This window comes from Sphaeroforma arctica, assembly GCF_001186125.1.
Source record: "Sphaeroforma arctica JP610 unplaced genomic scaffold supercont1.5396, whole genome shotgun sequence".
NCBI lineage: Eukaryota > Ichthyosporea > Ichthyophonida > Sphaeroforma > Sphaeroforma arctica.
The window spans coordinates 216-1,987 of NW_014035162.1; the positions used below are offsets into that span (position 1 = coordinate 216).

General features: G+C 37.6%; 1 protein-coding gene across 1 annotated transcript; it reads left to right on the forward strand.

Annotated features, from left to right (window-relative positions):
• Positions 1 to 415: 415 nt before the first annotated feature.
• Positions 416 to 1,768, forward strand: SARC_14973 (hypothetical protein; the record flags this gene model as incomplete). The annotated part of the gene is made up of 3 exons (XM_014290896.1): positions 416 to 470; positions 833 to 911; positions 1,652 to 1,768. Coding segments are annotated over 3 exons (251 nt in total), but the record flags the coding sequence as incomplete, so codon positions are not given.
• Between the last annotated feature and the right edge of the window lie 4 nt (positions 1,769 to 1,772).

Here is a 1,772-nt window from a genome sequence, read left to right on the forward strand (position 1 = left end):
ATACCAGTGCCCAGTAGCTTTAGTGAGCATGTATATGGGGGACATCTACGTTCACTAACTGAATAATGGCTAGAACTTCTTCATCAAAATTCCACAGTACACAGAATACCACGTGACAGTTCAGATAAATGTATAGAACACTTTACACTAAAATGTCAACAATTCATATACATACCGAACCTTTTACACTTCAACGTATAAATATGGAACAATTTACTCATACATATAATTATAGAACACTTCACACTTCAACATATAAACATAGAACACTTTACACCTATACATATAAACATAGAACACTTTACACTTATACATATTAACATAGAACACTTTACACTTAAACATATAAACATAGAACACTTTACACATACATATAAAACATGGAATGCTTTACACTTGTATCGTATCTCTGCAGCGCTAAATCTGGCCAAGACAGTCAACGAGGCCTTCGCATCGTTCATGCAATCGTGGTAAGTGGCTGAGACTACGACTATGGTTTCAGGGTTTCTTTAGTTTTAGAGTTTAGGGTTTCTGGTTCAAGGTTTCTTGTGCTGGATATGTACAAATGGTTAAACCCAAACATCTAAAGCCCATAGTGCGTAAGACAGTGGTTGTGTGTGGGCGTGCGCCATTTGTGAAGAGTGTGTGGGTCTGTGTGTTGATACTGCTGTAGTCCGCGTGCCACCGATATCCTATCGTATTTGTCTACACGTACAAGCCACATAAACAGATACGTGTACATGTACATGTACATGAACATATACCTATAACTTATTTTTTATGACTCATCGACTACTCATTACCTGTCTCTGTGTTGGTCTACCTACTTCAGCTTCTCTTGCACCGACAGGACATTTGCGTTCTCGCTGGCACGAGATCATCTGCGGAGTATACCCAACGACTCGCCCGAGGTGAGTATATAACATCCGAGATGAGTCATAGATGAGTATATAACATCCGTCGATGGGGTTGGTATCATGTGTATGCACATGGCGTTGTCGCAGACATCTGTTTAATGTTCTGTGATAGTGTTTGTACAACTGTTATGTGTTTGATATCATATCTGCGTAACTCAGCTGTGCCACACCCGAGCTCAGCGATCACCTCTCCTCACATGAACTGCATGTACCGAAATATCTCATATGCATCCAAGGGTGAATGATGTATCAATATCAGGAATAGGAATTGTTGGTACAATACTATCGTTTTGTTTTCATGAAGAGAAACTCGAAGGTTGTCTCCGTATATATATATATATATAAATGTGTGTGTGTGTATGTATGTATGTATGTATATATGTGTGTATGTATATATGTATATGTATGTATGTATGTATGTATGTATATATATATATATATATATGTATGTATATATTCATATATATATATATATATATATATATATATATATATATATATATATATATATATATTTATATATATATATATATGTGTGTGTGTATATATGTATAGATATATATATATATATAAGTGTGTCTGTGTCTGTGTCTGTGTCTGTGTCTGTCTGTCTGTCTGTCTGTCTGTCTGCATATATTTCAGCCAGATTGTGGTCGATTTCCCTTACAGCATCCACCGGAGTTTGAGTGATATCCGTTGACTGTCTCATTACTGTCCCTTCCACCACCCGACAGGTCTCTGGGGCTAAAACTAGACTTCCTCATGGCTATCTGCGCCACGAACACTACGTAGCACTGAACATACCACTGGAGACGCCCTGGAGAGAGTGCTATAGCTGGCTGTCTGTATGATAGT